Source organism: Tachypleus tridentatus, chromosome 7 (assembly GCF_004210375.1).
Source record: "Tachypleus tridentatus isolate NWPU-2018 chromosome 7, ASM421037v1, whole genome shotgun sequence".
NCBI classification, from domain to species: Eukaryota; Metazoa; Arthropoda; class Merostomata; order Xiphosura; family Limulidae; genus Tachypleus; species Tachypleus tridentatus.
Window position 1 is genome coordinate 41337796 of NC_134831.1, and position 23213 is coordinate 41361008.

At 34.0% G+C, this 23213-nt stretch overlaps 1 protein-coding gene across 11 annotated transcripts in view; it reads left to right on the forward strand.

The window, feature by feature from the left end:
- LOC143255507 (carboxypeptidase M-like) overlaps positions 1-22911 on the forward strand; it is a 60223-nt gene extending 37312 nt beyond the window's left edge. For 3 of the 11 annotated variants that reach the window (XM_076511272.1, XM_076511271.1, XM_076511278.1), the window contains exons 7-10: positions 1708-1860; positions 2438-2580; positions 3212-3424; positions 21861-22911. In XM_076511272.1, coding sequence (XP_076367387.1) covers positions 1708-1860; positions 2438-2580; positions 3212-3424; positions 21861-21998 — 647 coding nt within the window. In that variant the 3' untranslated portion in view covers positions 21999-22911. Of the gene's footprint in view, positions 1-1707; positions 1861-2437; positions 2581-3211; positions 3425-12202; positions 12363-15824; positions 16118-21860 lie in introns of those variants that run through there. The other 8 variants (XM_076511277.1, XM_076511275.1, XM_076511276.1 and 5 more) reach the window with 6 other exon arrangements.
- The last annotated feature ends 302 nt before the right edge of the window (positions 22912-23213 follow it).

Consider the following 23213-nt stretch of genomic DNA (forward strand, 5'->3'; position numbering starts at 1 on the left):
AGATAGTCCTCGTGTCGCTTTGTGCAAAATTCAAAACAAAAAATGAAACACTCAGGTCACAATAAGCCACATTTTACTATCTTGCCATTGTTGGACAGTGAGTGTCATTAGCGAAGGTAACACTGTCTACCTTACAAATGTTTTTAGTTTTTTAAAGGCCATTATTTTTTTAACGCTATTTAAGTTTTTAATTTATAAATTAGACCTTTTTTCATGTGATTCTTTTTTAAGAATTAAAGTACAATTAGTTCGAATTGAAATTAGAAAATGGCCGTAATATAGAATAACTTGAAACCAGAAATGGAAAGGCCAGTTTTAGGTATCTGACCTTGATGTTTGAACTTACCCGTTAATCAACATGGCGAGTTATAATAATTAAAATTATACTCCAGAAAGTCTTTTAAAACTTGTATTACTTTACTTTCTGAAAACGGTCGTGACATCAAATAACTCAAAACCAGGACTGGAAAGAATAACTTCAGGTGACTAACGCTGATGTTTAAACTTACCGGTTAGTAATCCTAACGAGTTATGATAACAAAAATCATGCTACAGAAAGTCCTTTATAACTTGTATTACTGTAGTTTTTCACTCACTGCTGTAGACTAAATGTAAGAATTGGATTTAATGGTATTTATGTTTTTAGTTCAAAAATTCAACTTTTTTTTTGTTTTACCTTGATTCATTTTTACTAATTTTACTTTAATTTTAACTTTTTACCGTATGTTTGGCGCAGATAGCCTAGTTGCTTTGCGCCATAAATCGCCAAACCAACCAACTAACCAATTTCTGTTTTTATCCCCCCGCTAGTACAGCGATATGTCTCCGGATTTACAACGCTAAAATTAGCTGTTCGATTCCCCTCGGTGGGCATAGCAGATAGTCCAATGTGGCTTTACTATCAGAAAACACACACACTATCGTTAAAGAAAATTAACAATGTGATAGCAAGTGGAACACTATTGTTAGTGCTTGGATTTAATACCTATCTGAATGCTCAACTTCCCTCCCCTATCAGAAACGGTGAGAGTATTAGATTGTCCCAGTTTCGCTGTGTGAGTTTAATATACAAGGTTTACCATTTTATAGTTGTTTCAACCTCTAATAGCATTGTGGCAAGTAGAAAAATAAGTAGTCAGATTACACGGTTCAATGATACGTTTTCTTAACCTGTCGTTGGACAGCCGCAGGTATTGAAATTTGAATATCTGTTCAGCAGAAAATATGAAAGGAAGGACTAACGTTTTTCTTTCGAGAAGGTTTGAGTTAACTTAGAGATGTATTTTGTATTGTTATTGTTTAGCTGGGTAACTTCTAACACATTTGTTTGTCTATGGTTTTAAACGCGATGCAATAAACATCGTGATATTTGACGACAACAAAATACATATATTTAAGAATATATAAACGGACAGTGAAAAGGTACAAGGATAATACAGGCTTAAAATACGATGAAAATAAAATGTAATACATGTGGTTCGCGAGAATATTTGAAATTCAATAGAGTTCTTGAAAAACGTACACCCATTACATGAAAGTTATGTTTCACTTCTTTTGGAGGTGTTCTGGTTTGTTTGTTTTTTATCGGTTGATGTATTAGACTTAATTTTTTCTGTAAAACATTTTTATAGACTTTATATAATTTACTAAAAACAATAAACTTGATTATTATAAATTAAATATATTAATTATACGTATAACCGCTAGGTGGGATGCAAGACTACAACTATGTTTGGGGAGGTTGTATGGATGTGACTTTTGAAATTTCGTGTTGTAAATATCCTTATGTCTCGGAGCTGCCAAAATATTGGTTGGACAACAAGAACGCATTGTTAAGGTTTATGGGTGAGGTTCATCAAGGTTCGTTTATATCTTTATTCTTCTTTTATTATTTGTTTACAGAATTAAATCGCTCATTTTATGATTGAATTATTAAGGAACGTTATCGTATATATCACACTGAACAGCCTATAAGTTGTCGTGTTTTACTAGATTGTATACTCTAGATATTTGAATATCACATACCTACACGCAATTTCAATTGATCTATTTAACTGTATCCCATTTGACCTCGCAAACTAAGTAAGTGGTTGACAAAAGTGGTCTACAACAGATAAAATGTAGTTAAAACCCCGGTAATAATTTCTTGTTGGGGATCTCCAATGGGCTAGTTACGAAATCAAAGGACAACTATTTCTATTTGTGTAGAAATGTTTCATTTCAACAGACCAATTAACTTTGAATTTTTTTATAGTATGACCATTTTTTCTAAGATCCTGCCATTAATTGTACTTATAAGATAAGTTTGTTAAAGTAGTGACGTGCGTCGTTGTTTCAACTATTGCTGTATCTTGACTCGAAATCCTAACAACAATTATATTTCAGAATCGATTCTAAAATTAGAATTCTGAAGTACACTAATTAATACATACTGTAGGTGTTCGTGGCTTAGTTCGAGATCTCAACAATAATCCTATTTCTAAAGCCAGTCTCAAAATTAAAGGTCGTAACATTGGCTTCCACTCAACCAAGAAAGGAGAGTATTGGAGAATCCTACTTCCAGGAACGTACGTATTAGAGGTAAATATGGTCCTTCATTCCTTGATCTTTATTTTCCCCCATTTTTCCAAATATATTATACTGGCAAGACCGTTGTATCTACATAAATGTAATAGTAATGTCTGTTGTTATGTCTATGTAATTACTTTGCAGGGTGTGGATAGATCTTGTCCATTTTTGGTATGGAGGTTCATTAGGCCCGTACGGGGATGGTACAAATTTTCACTTTTAAATTTTAGAGTTTTTTTATCTTTACTTCAACCTCTGTCGATGAACCTTCACCAAATTTGGCATGAAGGTTTGTTGGGTCCATGGAGAGAGACACGCACACGTTTTCAATTTTTTCAGTTTTTATGGGGGTTCTTGAGTTTTTTTATAATTACAAATGAGGGAAGCAACTTTCCATGCCCCAAGATAACCTTTCATTTATTATAAAATTACATAACTTCTGTCCAGCTAGGACTGCTAGGTTATTGATATTTACCTCTAAACAGTTCGTTTGATTTGACCTATACGACGAATAATAATAGTGAACAATATAATATTTTCATCTGTAGCATCTTATTTTTGAGTTAGTTATGAATATCCCGTAATTATAAATCCAGACAACTTAAATATATAATCATTTTTACACAATGTTTGTTTTTTCCAGGCATATGCTGATGGTTACAGGCCTACTGAAGTGGATTTTGAAGTTTTGAAGGGTGTCATTTCCACAGTTAATCTTACAATGCAACCTATACCTGGGGTAAGTGGAAGCCCTCCGGAGCCAAATCCGTCTTTATGGGGTCAGCTGTTCGACCCAAACCACGAAAGTACGACCAAGGTCGCAGATACGGCTGCAATTATAAGTGACGAAACAACGGTAACGAATTTATTTCCATTCCTAACACGTTTTTACCCTCCACAGTAACACAAATCATTTCAAGATAAGCTAACAAAACTACTCCCGACAAGATGCTGCTAGCTAGAACAAATACTTTAATTATGGCACAACGCCTCCTGTCAGCAGAAACTTGTATTAGAGGCTTATGAGGAAACTGATTTTTTTTCATGTTTTATTCAGTGAGGAAACGATAGCGCTGACCTTCAGATATTATCTAAACGAAACGTGTTCTGTATTACAAGTGAACAAATTTCTGTTCCAAAGTAATAATAATTTCTCAAAACTGATGTCAATAATAATATATTTTAAAATAAAACTCGGGGTTTTAAAACAAAGCATTACAATTAGTTACAATACAAGATAAATAAAAGCGCTAAATCGACGTCAGTGTATGTTAGATAAGACACTAACTAGGCTGTGTACAAGTAGAACTACAATATTGAATTTTTCATAACTAGTGAATCTTTTTTAACAATAAACTTTAAATAAGGATTGAAAGACTACGGAAGTTTATAAACTTTCTAGTTTGTTCTGTCCAACAATAGTCTATGTTTATAAACTTTCTAGTTTGTTCTGTCCAACAATAGTCTATGTTTATAAACTTTCTAGTTTGTTCTGTCCAACAATAGTCCCTGTTTATAAACTTTCTAGTTTGTTCTGTCCAACAATAGTCTATGTTTATAAACTTTCTAGTTTGTTCTGTCCAACAATAGTCCCTGTTTATAAACTTTCTAGTTTGTTCTGTCCAACAATAGTCTATGTTTATAAACTTTCTAGTTTGTTCTGTCCAACAATAGTCTATGTTTATAAACTTTCTAGTTTGTTCTGTCCAACAATAGTCTATGTTTATAAACTTTCTGGTTTGTTCTGTCCAACAATAGTCTATGTTTATAAACTTTCTGGTTTGTTCTGTCCAACAATAGTCTATGTTTATAAACTTTCTAGTTTGTTCTGTCCAACAATAGTCTATGTTTATAAACTTTCCAAATTTTACTGTCCAACAATAGTCTATGTTTATAAACTTTCCAAATTTTACTGTCCAACAATAGTCTATGTTTATAAACTTTCGAAATTTTACTGTCCAACAATAGTCTATGTTTATAAACTTTCGAAATTTTACTGTCCAACAATAGTCTATGTTTATAAACTTTCGAAATTATACTGTCCAACAATAGTCTATGTTTATAAACTTTCGAAATTATACTGTCCAACAATAGTCTATGTTTATAAACTTTCGAAATTATACTGTCCAACAATAGTCTATGTTTATAAACTTTCCAAATTATACTGTCCAACAATAGTCTATGTTTATAAACTTTCCAAATTTTACTGTCCAACAATAGTCTATGTTTATAAACTTTCTAGTTTGTTCTGTCCAACAATAGTCTATGTTTATAAACTTTCTAGTTTGTTCTGTCCAACAATAGTCTATGTTTATAAACTTTCCAAATTTTACTGTCCAACAATAGTCTATGTTTATAAACTTTCCAAATTTTACTGTCCAACAATAGTCTATGTTTATAAACTTTCGAAATTTTACTGTCCAACAATAGTCTATGTTTATAAACTTTCGAAATTTTACTGTCCAACAATAGTCTATGTTTATAAACTTTCGAAATTATACTGTCCAACAATAGTCTATGTTTATAAACTTTCGAAATTATACTGTCCAACAATAGTCTATGTTTATAAACTTTCGAAATTATACTGTCCAACAATAGTCTATGTTTATAAACTTTCCAAATTATACTGTCCAACAATAGTCTATGTTTATAAACTTTCCAAATTTTACTGTCCAACAATAGTCTATGTTTATAAACTTTCTAGTTTGTTCTGTCCAACAATAGTCTATGTTTATAAACTTTCCAAATTATACTGTCCAACAATAGTCTATGTTTGCTACAATGTTTTAAAGGAAACAGATGTTGAACATAAATATACAAGTTACAAATCTATATTGTAGTTACCGCTTTATTTTCTTTGCTTAACATGTAAAATGGAGTATGGAACTCCAAAGGAATTGTAGATATTAGTAAAGTTTCAATTAGTAATATTTCGCTCACTATGTGTAGGTATATAATCCCGTTTTCTACAAACAAGGCATCAAATTTATCAACAAAGAAACCAACAGATGAGTTGTGACACAGTTAAGTTTACTTTGTCAAATAAGTCAGCTGTAAAACTCCGACTATTGATTTGTTAATATATAGTGCCTGAAGCCATGTTGTCTTTTATATTGTTTATGCGTGTTACCTATTTGATGTTGCCATTAAACATGTTATTTCAGAAAGTTGCTAAACAACTTTTTGAATGCTGTTGCTGTGCTACTTTTAAGTACTCGTGTTGCTTGAGGCATGTGTTAACAATAATTTGTGCCTGCCAGCTGTGCAAACGTGTATCTCAATCATGAGGATGGTGAGATAAAGCTGTTGTTATGGCAACGTATTTTAAAATGTTTGGTTTCCTGCTTTGTTGTAATAGAATGCAGTATATAGTAATGCATTAATCACTATGACTATGGGAACTACATTTTTAATGATGCTAGCTGATGGCTTGTTTACCCTGGGCATGGTAATTAACATAAGTATACGTTATAGCAAGTAGTGAACTATTTTCTTTTTATCCTGTTGCTATGCTGTAACACTTTAACAACTTGTGTAAAAGGCAGTATTAACCAGTAAACTATCTCAAACCTGTTTTTTCATGTTTTCCACCTCTTTACTTCAGTGTGCATTGATGGTGGTGTTTTATATAATTATTCTGTTAATTGATACACCAATCAAACACATCTGCCCATGTGCAGATCCAGAAAATAATAAAAATACGTTTAAAGATTATTATAAATATATTTTTTTAAAAATCTACCGACATTCTAATGAAATACTTCCTGTTCTTCACAGACAAATAGTCCATAAACATTAATTGATTTTATAGGCAAAATCAAGACGTTTTACACAAGATATAATTCTTTTGTCATCTAAGAAAGTGAATTTCCTGTGTGTTACGAGGCATGAATAAGTTGAAAGTAATTTACCATTTGAAATATTCACAAAACTACTTTAAGTCATTAACTCGGAGATAATCATATTTTAGGTACAGCACACAATAACAAGTTTATAAAATGAAGTTGGCCCCTTAAAAAAATGTAAGGTTAATGCATTAAAAACAAGTATTTAGTGCTCTCTGTGGTTTTTGTTTGTTTGTTTTTTAAGTTCGCGCATAGCTACACGAGGGTTATGAAGCCGTTCCTAATTTAGCAGTGTAGGATTAGAGAGAAGGCAGCTAGTCATCACCACCCACCGCCAACTCTTGAGCTACTTCTTTACCAACGAATAATGGAATTGACCGTCATATAATAACGCCTCCACGGCTTAAATGACGAGTATCTTTGGTGCGACGAGGATTTGAACCCATGATCCTCATATTGCGAATCGTGCACGTTGCCATGCCGGACTTCTCACTCTATGAGGAAACATTTTTTACACATTGTCAAATCAAGTTATGTTTTCATTATACTGCTTTGTATTTTGGTTCATTACAACTTCTTTACCCTCCTGATTTAAACAACAACAACAAATAAAAACGTACTTTATTAAAGCAAGCATTATGGGACGAAGTTACATTGATTGTACTCCAACAGTGGTGGGTTCTTGCATTTTGAATATATCTAACACAATTTGTTCAGAAGCATGTGCGCCGTGTTGTTGTGGGGAACAGATCCCCATCAAAGACCTATACTTCCAGCAGCCCCCTTCCTTCTCAGACTTTCGTTTTATTTTTACATTCTAACTCGCACTTTGATGCACCTAAAGTAACTTTCTCAGTAACCTTTTTTCTCAAATGAAAAAAAAATCTTAGAATCACTGTTGCATTTGTTTGCACACTTCTTAGCTTTAAATAATACTCTGTATGCATTATGAATTTGTTAGATGTGTGTGGTGCTACTCCTGTGTTTTATACATCATTATGGCATTTTGTACCCGAGAAGCTTAGAACGGTCACGTTTCCTTTGTGAGTAAATCGCCTCGTTTTTGTGAGTAGCATCTGTATATCCGTGTTTGACACCTGAATAAATCTCCCGATTGGGTCGACCAGGATTCATACAGTCATGTTTATCACCTGATTGAATCTCACGGTTGTGGTGACTAGGATTCATACAACCATGTTTGGCACATGACAGAATGTCTTGACGTATCAGGAGTCCTGGACTCTTTGTGGTGAATATAACGTGGTTTCTGTGATGAGTGAGCCTGGTGTAATAAAGGGTACAATATCTCCTTATTTGAAGCAAGTTTTGTTACACCTAAACTCGTTATCATTAACTAGAGGTGTCACTTTCTTCGTTTACGCCTTTATGAAGATTCGGATGTGCTGAAACGGACAACAGTGTACTCCTTGTAATGTGATTTTAATCGTGTCTGAAATCTTCAGAAGGACGAAGTCCTTGTTGTGAGTTCTTTATCAAATGTGAAGTCTTAAGGCTGAAAATATTTTGATCCTTGTAATGAAACTTGTACCAAGTGTCTCTAGTTTTGATACAATAGCCATCTTGCTGTTCGTAGTAAAGTTTTTATCAAGTGCCTGAAGCACGAAAATAGACACCTCGGTCCCTCCAATTAGGCTTACTTCAGGTTCTGTAGTTTTGTTACGGGAGCCATTTTGCTGTTTGTAAAAGTTTTTATCAAGTGCCTGAAGTTCTATGAAAGTCGGTATCTCGCTCTTTATAGTAAATTTGATGGCATATTGATTTTTTTAATAATGCGTGAAAGCTTGAAGTGGAAAAGGTCTTAATATTTGAAGTTTTATGAAGTACCTGAAGTCACAAGATGGACAAGGTCTGAGACAGCAAGCAAAGTCTCGATTTTATGAAACGTGAAATTCAAATTGGCAAAAAGACAAATGAATTGGCAGTAATGTTACATTAAACTTTTTATAGAATTAATCAGAATAGTAAGGTCAGTTCAAACTTTGCTCTTAAGTTCGCTGGTGTATGGTTTAATTTCAAAATTTGAACTGAAGTTAATTTGGCATCAATACCTGTTCAGACTTTGTACTCAAACATTTTTTCACCACATCGTCAGATTCTGGACTGGTTTGTGTTTTGTTTTATCTCTGACCCAAAATAACGGATTTATAGTAAAAAGAATCTAATTAAAAAACAAACCTTACGTGTGAAAAAAGTGTGGTCAAAAAAAGGATTGAGCGTATGACTTAAAGGAATCAAATCAACAATGGCGGCCAGCATGTCCAGGGCACTAGACTCATAATCTGAGGGTCACAGGTTCAAATTCCCATCACACCAAACATGCTTGCTTTTTCAGCTGTGACGGTCAATTCCACTATTCGTTGGTAAACGAGTAGCCGAAGAATTGGCGGTGGATGGTGATGACCGCTGCCTTTCCTCTGGTCGTACACTGCTAAATTAGGGATGGCTAACTCAAATAGCCTTCGTGTAGTTTTGCGCGAAATGCAAAACAATCAACATTGGCGGCGATATTGGTAATTGTCATTGATAAGACTTTTACAGCAAACACTCGTTCATTAGTTACCAAGTCCACGTGCTTTTTTTGTTTTTCTTACCCACCATTATGCCCCAAGTTGATAGTAGCATCCATAAAAGTTAAGTATGTTTCTGTATCAAATAGAATTTCCATACGTTTGGTGCAAAGAAAAATAAAAGAAAAAATTAATAAAAATTGGAGAAGTTGTACCTCTGGTATTCGTAATGGATTCCTTGAAATTTGGTATGTGAAGTAAGGGTCTAGTGGGGTACATCCACTGAAAGTAAAGGGGTAGTTTGGATTGCCATAGCCCGAGATACAGAAGGTGAAATACCGCTAAACTATTATTCCTGTTAATAACACACAGTGTCTTGCAGGTTGGCCTGGGAAGGCCAGGTGGGTTAAGGCGTTCGATTCGTAATTTGAAGGTGGCGGGTTCGAATCCCCGTCGCACCAAACATGTTTGCCCTTTCAGCAGTGCATGCGATATAATGTAACAGTCAATCCCACTATTCGTTGGTAAAAGAGTAGCCCATGAGTTAGCAGTGGGTGGTGATGACTAGCTGCCTTCCCTCTACTCTTACACTGCTAAATTAAGGACGGCTAGTGCTGATAGCCCTTGTGTAGCTTTGCGCGAAATCCGAAAACAAATCGTATAGCCGCTCGATCATGATATTCTTAGTAATAACACTTACCGTAAAGTAAGGTCTGTGGACAAATTATTATCAGTCTTATTGTGGTTTAAGATCACATGAATTATCATTCAACGTATTCTTGATAATAAATACAATGTAAATCACGAATGTAAATAGTTTGATCGAGATCTAGCCGAACTTGTGAGCACTGGTATTGTTGGAAAGGCCTTGCCGGCTGTGGCGTGCAGTGCACAGGATATGCGATCAAGATGCTCCATAGCACCAGTAAAGAAAGGATTGTAAGAAATTATTTTTTTATCGTGATGTAATGCCAGACTACCGACAAAAAATCACGCTCCACCAAAACAATGCGTCTCACACCAGAACAAATGAGAAGTTACGTAATGCATCGTTGTTATTGCAACTCTGGGAACTCTCGACACAGAACTTTATAAGCCTCCCACAATGGAACCTTCTATAATCAACTTCTCAGCATTCTCTGGAATATACTGCACTAAACTTTACTTTACCCTAGTCGTCCTACATTTCTCCTTCAGACAAGTTTTGCTGAAACTGGAGGGTTGACAGCTCCACCAAGGGTCGACTGTCCACTTTAATAGTTCTGTGACTGAAAATAGAAACATGCTAAGCTTCCAGTGAACGTTTTCCTCTAGCAAAATTCAAAAGTTTAATGACGTCATATCTGATAAATAAGGCATGGTATATGGTGGTGGGACTAGTAAGTACGCCCCCAGGTGACAAGCAAGTGCGGTGATTACAATCTTGTATCTGGTAGACAGGTGTTGCAAGTTGTGTGATATATGTTCTGTAACATTGTATTGTATTGGTGCGTATTGTACGTGTACCAAAGCTCTGTTTGTCGTATCTCGCCAGTTTGTGTGTTTAATGTTGGACATATTTGTTTCATCTTGAGTGTTCACTACTGCTATTCTAAACAAACATAAAAACCAGTATATTTGGCATTGAAACCCCGTGAATTTAGAATCATCCACAAACTTTAATATCAGCCCTCTTATTTCTAAAGTCTAAGAATGTTAGTTTGTTTTGAATTTCGCGCAAACCTACTTGAAGGGTACCTGTGCTAGCCCGTGCCTAAATTTGAAGTTATAGACTAGACGGAAGGCAACTACCGTATTTTCCGGTTAATAAGCCGAATCGCCGAATAAACCGAGGCCAATTTTCAGCTCTGAAAATGAGGGTTTTTTGCTTATTACCGCCCAATAAGCCGAAGCCATTTTTAAGAAGTGACAAGTTTCTTCAAAATGATTTCTTAGTCTCGTTTCAGCGTCAGCATACATGTTATGTGTGATCATTGGCGTTCTGTAGTAAAGCAGAACGTGTCGTATTGAGACAGAGATGGAATCAATATGTCATTCGTTATTGGCTCCACTCACTGTAATTAGGTAACCAATGAAATTCCAGAAACAACGTTTCACTGTAGTCTTAACATGCTTTGCTGATGGGACAAAATTACCGCCTATGGTAATTTTCAAAAGAAAAACATTTCCTAAGAAGAAAAAATTTCCGAAAGGAGTGATCGGCCAATAAGCCGACCCCCAAAAATCAGGTCCAAAATTTAGGGCCAGAAATTCGGCTTATTAGGCGGAAAATACGGTAATCAACACAACCCACCATCAGATTATAAATCGAGTGCCTTAATCACTAGTTTGTGCCAAGCCCCAAAATTTAACATGTAATTAATTGGTAATCCATGCAAAGGTTTATAATAAAAAATTTGTTTGTACAATATATGTTACTTATATTATTCTCTCTTAGAAATGATTCATGCAACCATTACACATCTAGGATAAAGGGGGGGTTATCGTTTATGGCAAATAAAATACTAACAATAACTACCACAAAGTTTACTGCTACCCACTATTACTCATCCACTAAAAACTTTTAAGATCTTTTAAAACTAACTCCTCCACTAAAACACTTGAAACCAATCTCTTGAAACTAACCCATCCACTAAAAGAGTACACATGGACAAAATTAGTTTCAAGTGTTTTGAAACTAATCTTGTCCATATGTGCTCTTTAAATACACTGTTTGTTTTATTTTCTTATGATTCCAACAAAATGTACTTTATTTTTCTGCAGTAATCTGTCAAAGAAAGTATCCGAAAGAAAATAGAACTGTATCTCAAGTGTTTAGGCATTTTCTTAACTTGTAAAACTGTAATCATGGCTATAAATTAGAACTACAGATATAATTGTTCTGACCTAGAATGCATGATGCAGAATCGTTATTATTCAAAGCCTTTGATCCATTTAGCATCGTCATCGTCAATTCAGAAAATTGGAGAGAAAGAAAAAAAAACAATGGTTTGTTCTGGATATGCTCATTAACACATTAATAGGATCCACAAGCTAAGCTTACTTTTGGCATATGCAGCTATTTTTTGATCCATCTTTATACATATATTGCACTAAAACAGAGATATCAAGCTATTTTTTAAAGTTTTAATAGAGATGAACCAAAGTATGAAAATGGATATAAAGCATTAAAACATCACATGGTACATTAAAAAAAAAAAAAAAAATGGAATATTTATAAAAGTGTTTATCCATCTTGATAATACATCTTTTCTTTTTCAGCAAAGAAAACTAACATTGCTGGTGGCAGTGGCCTTATCTCTCTCATTTAAAACTGGTATTCTGGAACCCACTCTCTCATCTGAAGTAACCCTTGCTCATCTCGCAGTCTATCTAATATTTTCATCTTAATAATCCTTCTTTATCTTCATCTGCTGGGAAGGTAGGTGTACTTCTTACCTCTGTAACATTTTCATGCTAACACTTCTTGAATATTTAACTGTGAGTGTAGGTCTTCACTGGAAAGGTTGGCCTCTGAGGTACTGTCTACTTTGTATCTCTGTAGTGTTTTCACCCTAACCATTCTTAATCTTCAGCTGGTAATATAGATTTCTGAGTTGTCACCTTCTCTATGATTCTATAATATTTTCATTCTAACTGTTAATATTCAGCTAGGAAGGTAGGCCCCTGAAGTATTGTCATCCCTTTGATTCTGTAATATCTAACCCCTCTTAATCTTCAGGTGGTAAGGTATTGTTTACTTTGTGAAGGACACATCTATAGCAGATAAGAACAAACATTAACATAGAAGGAACAGGTGAAATAAAAGAAGTTCAAAAGTATGTCAAGACCTGTGACTAATCTTTACCTACATACTATGAGATAAGTTGTTTAGATGCTCACTTGCATATTCATTCAATTACAAAGAAAGTTTAAATTTTTCTAGCCTTTCAGTTAAACCTATTTTTTAATTCACTATAACATTTTGTAGCAAATTATAATAATTTCAAATTATCTGAGTGTTGTGATTAACCTGGACCAATGAAGAACAGGTGTTAAAAATCAGTGTTTAACTAGTTAATAAGCTATGTATTACATTAAAAAAACATATGCTACTGAAGTAGTGACACTTTTCCCCATCTAACCTTTTTCCTATCAATAATTCTCTCTCTTGATGTTTCAAGTAATGGTAAGTGGGGAATTCACAGTTTCTTTAAGATTACTAATAGAACCAAGTAACATAATACTTTAAAAACACTCATAATTCTCTGTTACATACTCTTTAATGTAAGCTATTTGTCCACTAAAGAGACTAGGGTCAGATGTGATGACATCAACAGTATTTCAACGTCAACCCTAAAGTCAGGAAATTTAGTACACAGAAATATTCTTGCATGTGCTTCAAAATGTGAAACATTCATATAGTACCAAAATTTGAAGAATCCAATTTTGTCTCATAAAGGATTTAAGAATGACAAAGCATTATGCAATATTAACCATTATCGACCTTTATATGAAATTATGACTATTTATTAAGTGGATATGGTTTGCAGGAATATAATAGTCATGATATGCATTGTTAAATAAGTGTACAGGGTTATGTCATATAATGGTTATACTACGGACTTATTTTCTCTTCACTAGAGTAAAGTTGAAACTAGAATCTAAGACCTTATGCATTCTTTGATTGGCTGTACATCTGTCACGGAGTGCAATTTTGCCTATTCAAAGGTCTCTAGTACCCTTTGGGCAGCAAACGAAGTGAGTGCAGTTAGGCCTATAATAATGATGTGTATATAATATAAAGTTACATAATCTAAGCTAAGTTTTATTACCAGAATATTTCTTATCTGAAGACACGAACAACGCTCAAATAGGTGGATTCTCTAAAGGTTTATGTTTCTCGATGGCTTATCACTTCAAACCGTATAGAAAACTGATCTCTCCTAGTCTTGCTTCTTTCACCCCAACTTTCCTCATTTTTGAAATCAGTCAAAATGGATTGAAAGTGGTTCTGTGTTAAACGTAAGTACATTTTGTTTTCTTCCATTAATTTTCACTATTTAATACAGCCATTAGAGGACATATCTTGGAAATTCTAATCAAGGTAAGGCAGGTAATCTATATTGTAACTAATGTATTTCTTGCATTATGTTTGTTAGTCGATGTGTTAGAAAATTTGCGCAAGAAGCTAAGCAAGTGATATAAAACGTACTTGCTATAATTTTCATAAACGCCGCTACAGTTAGAGCTCAATAACAAAAATATTATTTATTTACAATAACGACAGTTAAATAAATTCAACACAGTTAATAAACAAATGCCTGACCAGATATTTAAATCAATATTAATAAACAATTTATCATTAAGTATTAATAAATCAATAATAATTCAACCAGAAAAAGAAACAAAGAAAAAATCTAATTCCAAAAAATAAAAATACAGCAATTACAATATTCAAACACTACCTCTCGATAACAATATCGACAATAACTGTACCCTTCAGGCCTGGCACACCAAACATTCTCGCCATTTCAGCCATGGGGGGGGGGGGGCGTTATAACGTTACATTCAATCCCACTATTCGTTGGTAAAAAGAGTAGCCCAAGAATTGGCGGTGGGTGGTGATGACTAGTTGCCTTTCCTGTAGTTTTACAATGCTAAATTAGGGATGTATCTGTACGTCACTGTAACGGAAGCTGGTGTCAGTTTCATCACACTCGTATATTTACTCAAAATACAAATGATTATATAGAAGGTAAATTAAGGTATCAACGTAACTAAAAATCCACAGAAAAACTAAAGGGTAGAAGGAAATAACAAATAAACGATAAACATAACAATAAATGTTAAAATAATTAAATTTGTTACCTCACAAGTATTTCTAAATGTCTAAACGTTATTAGAGAAAGAAACGAGGTTTGGATACAAAAATAACACAATTATTGACTAGAATATGTGACAGATTAAAGTCCTGAATACACTAGGAACTTTGGGGTTTATTTACCAACCTCTTCCCGTCACACGAAACATGCTCGCCCTTTCAGCCGTGGGGGCGTTATAATAATTTTGGTCAGTGCCAGTATTCATTGGTAAAATGGTAACCCAAGAGTTGGCGGTGAGTGGTGATGACTAGCTGCCTTCCCTCTAGTCTTACAATGCTAAATTAGGGACGGCAAGCGCAGATAGCCCTTGTATAGCTTTGCTCGAAATTCAAAACAAATAAACACCAATCTTTTTATTGACCCTTCGTTATTTTTCTCTATCGTGACCACTACGTTTTGTGACTATGCGCATGCGCAGATTTCATTAAAGTACCGTATTCGTCTTTTTTTTCTTCTTTTTTTAACATCACATGCTGTCTGATTTCCCATTCATTGGAAATATTTCACTCCCGTGACATAAATAAGAACCTAGTTTAGTGGTAATAAATATTTGAACTCTCGTGTTAGTTCACTGTAAAATGCCCGTTATGGATTGTGCACTAGTTCGAACCGAATGACTACCAAAGTTTGGAGTTATACGATATAAACTGAGTATGGTAAGCTCTTGCAGCTCTGAAATATCTGAAAATATAGTTACTGTTGTGATCAAAAAGTAGTTTTACAAACTATTTTCTTGTGATTCTTTGTTTTTTCAGGACCACAATATCTATATTGAGTAAAAGTTTTTACTTTTTTTTAACTGAATTGAAATAAAGACTGGATAAAAAGAATATCCAAACTGTCAGCATATGGTCACGTGATCCATTTTCTTCATCAGAAAGAACTAGCACTTGAAAATACACGATTCGTTGATGGGTAGAAGAAAATACCCATTCTTACACTACACGAGTTTTAGCTCAGTAATAGCTGATATCATATTCAACATGACAATTCCTTAATAATCAATTTATCTTTTACAGCATTGAAGACGTACAAGTCTGCGTGGAGGTTCAATATGGCACGCGATTGTTCACTCACATTTTTTTGTTACATTCTCGGCTATAAATAAATAAATAAATATATATATATATACACACAGAAGTTATTGTTTACAAGTCCAGAGAAACGATTTGAAGAACGTTTCTATTTTTTACAATAATTCGTTTTCGTGTATGGATAAAAAAAAAATGACAGGGGAAAGTTTAAAGTGTCATTGTTATAAATTTTGACATTTTAATCGTTTACTGTGTTGACAATAAAAATAATTTGTAGGCTTTCAATCTTTTTCTTTCCTTATTACAAAAAAATAAGTAAATTTATGTGATGTTTACATACTATCATAGATGGGCTGAAAGGCCTTGTTCAGATGCTATTTACACGTACCAGAGTAACTTGGTACTAATCGTAAACGCGAAAATAATAAATTTTTTTTAATAATAACAATAATATAACTTTTTTTCCATTTAGTCCTCCTGTAATAGCTCAGTGGTAAGATTGAAGGCTAATAATGCTAGAAACCGAGTTTTCATACCTGTGATAGGCATAGCATAATTAGTTCATTGCTTAGCTTTATGCTTAATAACAAAAGAAAAAAATAAACGTCGTCCATTCGTTATGCACTAGAAGACTCAGCCAATGAGCTTGCTGTAAGGTAAATGAAAACATACATGATGTGTGTTAATTTATACATGCTGCTGAAAAATTTGTATCACTGAAATCGTGGACATAACGTTTGCGTATCCACAACTACAAGGTTTGCATATTCAGGTTAAGAACAAACAAGTTTTGTTTATTGTTAGGCACAAAGCTACACCATGGGCTATCTGTGCTCTGACCATCACTGATATCGAAACCCGATTTTTAGCATTATAAGACTTTGGGTTTACCGTTGTGATCCCAAAGGAAGGAACAAACATGAACGTCGGTTTAGCTGTGTATCATTGAACCTCTCAATCCTCGACAACAAGATAATTGGTGTTAGATCGTGTTCAATAACTGAATAGATTAAAACAAATGTTTACACTTATACAGCAACAATCACGAATCAAGGAGTAAAAAAAGACAAATGTATAGTTTCAAAAAGTACAGCAAAAACAACAACACACAGGTAAGAAATAATCACAGTGTAAACAGAATAGAATAAGATTAAAACAGGAAATGTTAAAAACAACAGAACAAACATGTGGGATTGGTTATATAAACATATAAAAATACACAAAAGACTAGCACAGAAAACTATCATCAAATAACTGGAACTTTTAGGGCTAAAATAGAGCAAAAATGAACACTAGACCATGTATTGCATGATACGAAGGAAAAGGTTAGGACTAGACTGAAGCAAAATATGAACAGAAAGTGTCAGAATAAAATAGAAAACAACGTGAACTAAATAAATAAAATATACTAAAATTCGAAACGAAGAACTAGAAATAGAAGAAAAATATAAACAGAAGAAGGGTGTTGGGAATAAAGCAACAACATGAAAAGATAAACACTCATAAATAACATAGAATATGATACGGACAAAGATAACGCATTAGGACTGAAACGCAATGTAAAATAAACAGAAGGAAAACAAAATTTAAATTTATGAATAAATAATTCAGCATGAGCAAAAGAAAACCCGAGTACAATACGAACACATGAGGATGTGTTAAACCGAGTACAGCACGAACAGAAGAATCTTAAAGTGAAGCTGGGTATAACAAAACAATTTAAAAGAATGAGAAATGAAGCAATACAACAGGAATATAACATAAAGCATTAGGACTAAAACAGAACACAAATGCAAAATGAAAAGATAATTTAAATGAAAGCACCATGTGCAAAGAGGGAGAAACAAAGAGCACGGCATGATGCACACAAGTACGAAAGTGAAACGAAAGGGAACATTAAGCAAACAGAAAATTTCATCAGAAGGCGGTGCGTTGGGACTAACACAACATAAAACTCGTGCAGAAGAGGAAAATTTATGTTTAAAAGAGAAAGTAATATAAACGAAAGAAAAAGTGTGCTCAACATTAACAGCGAATAAAGAGACATTTCGTATACAAAGCAAAATTTTATTTAATTCAATCTCGATCAGACTAGAATAATACATATTTTTGCGGCTGGCGATTATTCATGGCTCAAACTTCGCTTGCTTACTGCTTTACGTTTCAAGTAGTAACTTGGCTGTGACAGCAATGTTAAAAGAACATGTGTAAAGTACTCGTAAAATAACACGATCATTTTCAAAGTGCACGTAGAAACAACAAACATAGTAGCTTTAACGTAACGCCCCCTATACATGCAGAACTCGTATTGCACATGTTATAGTACTGGTTACGAGATCACTATTTATAAAGCGCCATCAAGGCTTCGAACTATATGGTCTCGCACGTCTTTCTTAAAATTAACATGATGTATTAGGCTTGCTGTTTTATTTAATCGTAATATCCTTCAACGAAAATATTGGTATATTTCTTATTAAATTGTAATAATATTCACTAAGCTTTTATTTTTTGTCAGAATAAATAAAAATGTAATTTTTCATTCATGAAAATTAATTTGGTAATGAACTAATTAAGATGAAATTACTTTTTTACGCTCACAATCTTCAGAGCAAATTAATTTTAAATCGTATAAATCGCATTGTTCTTCGCATTGGTGGCTCGGCATAGCCAGGTGGTTAGGACGCTCGATTCGTAATCAAACATGTTCACCCTTTCAGCCGTGGAAGCATTATAATCTTATAGTCAATCCTACTATTCGTTTGTAAACGAACAGCCCAGTAGTTGGTAGTGGGTAGTGATGACTAACTGCCTTTCCTCTAGTCTTGTCCGTCGCTGGTACAGTGGCAAGTCTACGGATTTACAACGCTAAAATCAGGGGTTCAATTCCCTTCGGTTATCTCAGCAGATAGCCCGATGTGGCTTAGCTATAAGAAAACACACACACCCTCTACCCTCACACTACTAAATTAGGGGCAGCTAGCGCAGATAGCTCTTGTGTAGCTTTGCGCGAAATTCGAAAAACAAGCATTCACACTGGCACGAGGTGTGTTTTGGTGTAACAATCTTACCACCAGGTTTTAATCCCCCAATCCCGGTGAGCCAATGGTAACTTAATGCACTTACAAAACTAAAATCCAGGGTTCGATTCGCAATGTTGACGAAGATAGCCCATTGTGCAGCTTTGCGTTAAAACAGAAACAAATGGGCTTTAACCACTTCATCCCATATTGGTAGTGTATGGTTTTAGGTTCTTTTCAAAATATTTCACGCTAGTAAGGAAGAAAGATATAAATAAACAGACATTGAAGTAAACCACACTTTTGTACGTGTGTTGTTGTTTTGTTGTCTAGTGAATGAACAGTGATGTTTGTTTTTGAATTTTGCACAAAGCTACTCGAGGGCTATTTGTGCTAGCCGTCCCTAATTTAGCAGTGTAAGACTAGAGGGAGGGCAGCTAGTCATCACTACCCACCACCAACTCTTGGGCTACTCTTTTACCAACAAATAGTGGGATTGACCGTCATATTATAACGTCCCCACGGCTGAAAGGGCGAGCATGTTTGGTGCGACCGGGATTCGAAACCGGCACCCTCGGATTACGAGTCGAACACCTTTTATATTACATTTTTGTATTACATTTGACCACGCCGCGGCAAACAGTGATGTAAAACAAAGTAGTTTGTTGAATCTGACAAAGTACTATGTCTAATATCTAAATAAACCGTTCGTGTGTTTGCGAAATATTTATATAGAGAGATAATTTTAAAAGTTGGCGATATAGAATGTAGATGTTGGCTAATATATGTGAATATTTAGACACCGTGTGCTTTTCGAAATGCTTGTTTGTTTTTCTGTGGTACAACGGTATGTCTGCTGACTCACACTCGCTAGAAATCAGGTTCCGATACCCGTGATGGGCAGAGCACAGATAGTCCCTTGTGTAGCCTTGTCTTAATTCTAAACGAACCAAATCTTGCGAAACTGCAAAAAATATTGATATTTCAGTTTCTACCTTTATTATTTACTTAAAGAACATTTCGTAACATTGCTTTCGTTATCTTCATATTTTACTGTTGATTCTATAAAAAATGATTTAGTTTTTGTTTCGTCATATTAGTGTCTGTTTGTCCCCCGCTCGTATAGCGGTAAATCTCCGGATTTACAACGCTAAAATCAGGAGTTCGTTTCCCCTCCGTGGACTCAGCAGATAGCCCGTTGTGGCTTTGCTATAAGAAAACACACAAAATCTGTTTAAAATACAGTTGTTATTTTAAATTTCATTATGCCCTTATTATATCAGTAATTGTTCAAATATATATATATATATTGTTTTATTTTCTTTTTAGATTGAGAAGTTCCAACTTTTATATCTAGGATTATTTTAAATTTAAAATAATCATCATCAAGTGCCTATCACTCTTTCTTTCTTTATAGGAAATACACTTACACTGTTACTTTATAGGAAATACACTTACACTGTTACTTAAATCTCAGTTTTTATTTGTGTTTTATAGGTTTTCGTGGACAGTTGTAACTCTTTAATTATTGTTTGTTTTTTAATTTCCATATACCACCAAAATATAAAATTATTCAACTTAAGATACAGATTTCAGGATTTCATAAATTACAACAGTTCTACTCAGTAAAATTTTAGTGTGGAAAATATCACTTTTAGCAAACAATTCCAAAACAAATAAGAATCAAGTTGCCTGATATTTATACTTTAAAAAACATGTTGAAAGGTGGTATCTAATGTGATGTGACAGTCAGGCTTTCTCTCCCATATAGGTTTAGTTTGGTTGTTGTTAAGCACTCAGTTACAGGATGGGCTATCCGTACTCCGCTCACCACGGGTATCGAAACTCCATTTTTATCGTGTAAACCTGAAATTTGTTGCTGAGCTATTGGAGGCTGGATGTAAGAGCTATCCGATATAGGGTAATTCAAAACATGCTTGCTAAAGACGAGTTTAAAATAGTCCAGGATTCCCCCCCCCACCATTTCCGTTTAGAAACTCGGAATTTGAATTGGGATGGAAAATGATTCGGTGGTTCTTTTATCTAGTGAGGATATTTATCTTTCTCTGTTAATGTTACAAGTACACGAGTTGTTTTGCGGTCGACACTTTTTTTTTATTGTTACCTGAATAGTAATAGTAGCCTTTCATTACAATGGCGTTTAGCTTTTAATTGCTTTAGTTTCGTAAAGAAACATATTAAGGTTGTTATCGATTTGAAATTTGTAAAAAAAAAACACATCCCCAATTACATACCAGAACAGGGTCATTTTTAAGTTGTTTCACAAGCTTTTGTCTTTTTATATACTTATTCACATTTACCACTCTGAACAAAAATTAAAATCTAAAATTACGGAACATTGTTTTATATCAAAGATTTAATATTCAGTGTTTATTAAATCGAATAGCATTTTCTTTAAAATATTCATTTAATATCTTCGTTTATAAAAATTCATCTACTAGGAGCTGTGTATTTAGTTGCTAATCTACGAATATTATCTAACAAGAGATGTGCATTCGATTACTTAGATTGCCAGAACTGGTTAATGTGAAATATCCATTTAGTAGAATAATCTGTAAAAATTCACCAAAGCCCAAACATTAGGGCAATAACAGTGTAAGACTAGGGGAAAAGCAACTATCATTAACACCCACCGCCAATGCTTGGGCTACTCTTATACCAACGAATAGTGGGATTGATCGTACATTATACGCCCCCACAGCTGAAAGGGCGAGCATGTTTTGTGTGATGGGGATTCGAACCTGTGACTCTCAGATTACGAGTCGATCGTCTTAATCACCTGGTCATGCTTGCCTAGGTCATGTCGGGACATTGTTCACTAGAGAAATTAAATAAGTCAGAAAACCTGAACGAAACAATAAAAACCAAAGTCAAGTTAGATTATGTAAATGTTTTTGATATATTCTAGTCAAACGTTCAGTAAATACATTTTGTACTCTAAACAGAGTTGGATTATTTGAATGTCTAATTTGTTTTTTATTAGATACGTCGTAAAGATAAACTTCGTTATCCAGCCCGTCGCCCTCAGCAAGTGCCTGTTCGCAGAAGACCAAGCCCCCTAGCGTCGATTTTCAACTCACTGTCTCAGAAGTTTAACAATGTTTTAGAATTCTTTGGTTGATAGTCAAAATAATTTAGTATGTTAATATTATATGAACCTCTACATACATTTGCACACCCTTTATGAAATAACTTGGCACATTTTATAGGTGGCGTTATAAAAGTATTTATAATTTTATTTTGAGATATCACAATATCTTGAAATATATACATATACCACTTAAATGTTCTTAAATAACTTTCATTTGTGATATATACTTCATGATTAATTAATACAACAACCACAATATTATTATATTTTTAATTTTTAAAAGTATGAATTTCTCTACATATTGACAACACTATTAGTATGTTTAATTTTGTATCTGAGTTGGTTTTTACAACTAGAGGGAACTAGTGTTATCGTTTTTATTGAACAGAAAATCCAGCAAGAAGCGAAGTACAAAACTACTAATAGCTGGCGTGTTTGTATCTGTAAATCCTTCAGTTATGTGTTGTCTTTTGTGGACAAAATTCAGCAAGCACTACAGAAACGTGTTCTGCAAGACAGTTTGACAGGACTTTTACATCTGTACAATTAAATGGTTCATTGTGGTGTATTTTTCTCAACAAATATATAATATATTATTGATTAAACTCGTTGCTAAAAACTTCGATAACTTTTAAAGAGTTCCCTGAACACCGAATCTGGTTTTCTTGGCTACATCAAAATAATCTCACAAAGATAACAGAAATCGTGGACCTAGAAGATTACGTTCACATGTGCCTTCGCGTGCAACGTTAACTCTTCCATAAGTTTCAAAACTGCTTTATTTATCGTTTTTAAGTCAGTTTTCTAGTGGCCTAGAATGTGTTTAGATAATGTATTTGTCACGGAGGACAAGTATTTTGTTCTACATGTAGCACATACGCCCATTGAAATAACTTATTTTGCACTTTGTATTTCGAATAAAAAATGTTTCATAAAAGTGAAATGCTACCGGTTTCTTTATTTTTAGTTGAACCTTTATATTGTCTACATCAGACACAATCAACCTGTATTAATTAGTTGAGGACACTAAAATATATGGAGGTTTAACAGTTGTTTTTAACTTTCTTTATTCTAATGCTCATCTTCACCTAAACCTAACTTTGAAATTCGCTCTAACAGTAAAGTTCTAATTCGTGGTCAAAACTGAAAAATAATAAAACACTAAGTTTAAGTTTAAGGAAGTAACTACTAAAGACAATATATTCTCACTATACGTCAATCTTCAATGAACTTTCAAGTAGACCA